Source organism: Sinocyclocheilus rhinocerous, unplaced genomic scaffold (genome assembly GCF_001515625.1).
Source record: "Sinocyclocheilus rhinocerous isolate Xijiao unplaced genomic scaffold, SAMN03320098_v1.1 scaffold3201, whole genome shotgun sequence".
NCBI lineage: Eukaryota > Metazoa > Chordata > Actinopteri > Cypriniformes > Cyprinidae > Sinocyclocheilus > Sinocyclocheilus rhinocerous.
The window spans coordinates 526065-527802 of NW_015662182.1; the positions used below are offsets into that span (position 1 = coordinate 526065).

Genomic DNA, 1738 nt, shown 5'->3' on the forward strand with positions numbered 1-1738 from the left:
ATATATATATATATATATATGTGTGTGCGTGTGTGTTTATTTATGGGTTTTTACAGTACAGTGTCTAACACCATTGTGGTATTCACTAATTTGCTTAAATCAAAATGTGTCTTTAAGAAATTGCTTTTAAAAATGCTAAAAGCTCTCAAGGCCATGCTATATTATGAATCACACAAATCACACTATATAATTAACAGAAATCAAAAGGTAAGGTCCAAAAACAAACTTGGTTTCACATCTTTTAGTCATCATAATCTACATTGAGTCTGTTGCTTTTACAAATTTTTTTTATTTTTTATTTGCATGTGCTCTGCAATAGTGACAAATACATATTAGATATGACAATGATCAAACCATTACAAAAATAAAACAAATGAAACCATACCGCAAACACTTTTTCACATAAATACATACTTCTGTAATTAACATTAAAGTATCCAAATTAACACCAAGAACCTTTCTTTGACAGACAGTTGGATTCATAACAAAAGATGTTTTTATAATCACAAATTAAACCCAACACCTTTAGTGCAACTGTATTATTACATTAACCCCAACAGCTCGCTCTGAAGACCTGCAGACCACAAATCCAACATGATCAGCTTTATCTGCGACGTGACATGCTTCATATGAGGCTTTATATGGTCATGATTAATGACGGAATATCAGCCATGTCAAAAAAGTGCTAACTGCCAATTAGGTGCAAATCAGACCTTGACAGGACTAGAAGAAAAATTAGGAGGAAAAGAAATTTAGGTTGATAGGAAAAATACAGATAAATATTGGGTGAATGTGGTCCATCACAAAAACCAGTTCATTTCAGGCTTAGCGTCGTCCTATGTTTCTGGTAAGTGTGGAGAGAGGTCATAGGGTCAGTGCTCATTCACGATGCTACAGCCAGATATCCTGTAGCTGATCTGCAGTCGGGGAGGAAAAACACTTAAAAAAATCTTAGAATAAAAAGGTCAAGTGTGTAATTTTCATGTACAGATAAAGCCAAGTAAGCCATGTGTAGGTTGATGTACTGAATTCATCTAAATATTGTGACTAAAGAATATTACTCTTTTCATTTAAAGGGGTCCTATTACGCAAAAATAACTTTTAGAAGGTGTTTGAACAGTTGTGTGGCCGCCCTGTGTGAAAACAATAGGGCTGGGACAAATCGATGCATCGCGATTCGTGGATCGATTCTGAGATTTTCAAAATGCATCGTCATTTTCTCGAATCGATTCTGAGCTTAGTTTTTAACAGCAGATGGCGCTCTAGGCTAGTTTTTAACCACACACTCAAATGCTCACGTAGAAGAGCGCTTGTACATTCGGCTGAGTAATGGAAGTGGTTAAATGTACTTGCACATCGGCTTTTATGCTTTTATGATGCGAGATTAATGTAAACACAGCCCACTGTGAACATCCTTGTAATTCGCTTCAACCTTTTCGAACTTTATGAATGATTATTTTAGGTTCAAATGGTGCGTGTGTAAGGAACTGGAATAGGGCTGTACGATATATCGTTTCAGCATCGATATCGCGATGTGCGCATCCGCGATAGTCACATCACAGGATGTGCGATGTTTAGTATAGGCTACTGATCATTATATTTATACTGATTGTTTTCTTTGCTCACACACAGACACGGCGTCTACAGAGAGATACCCATTTTTAAATACATTTAGTAGCAGAGCTACTGCACGCGATTTTCAGTGCTAGAAATCCATTTATCCTTTGTTGAAACTTCC

General features: G+C 36.2%; 1 protein-coding gene across 5 annotated transcripts in view; it reads right to left on the reverse strand.

Annotated features, from left to right (window-relative positions):
• Positions 1–269: 269 nt before the first annotated feature.
• LOC107727969 (protein PAT1 homolog 2-like) overlaps positions 270–1738 on the reverse strand; it is a 17945-nt gene continuing 16476 nt past the window's right edge. For all 5 annotated transcript variants that reach the window (XM_016538022.1, XM_016538020.1, XM_016538021.1 and 2 more), the window contains one exon: positions 270–917. In XM_016538022.1, the coding sequence (XP_016393508.1) occupies positions 884–917 (34 nt within the window). In that variant the 3' untranslated portion in view covers positions 270–883. The remainder of the gene's footprint in view (positions 918–1738) is intronic.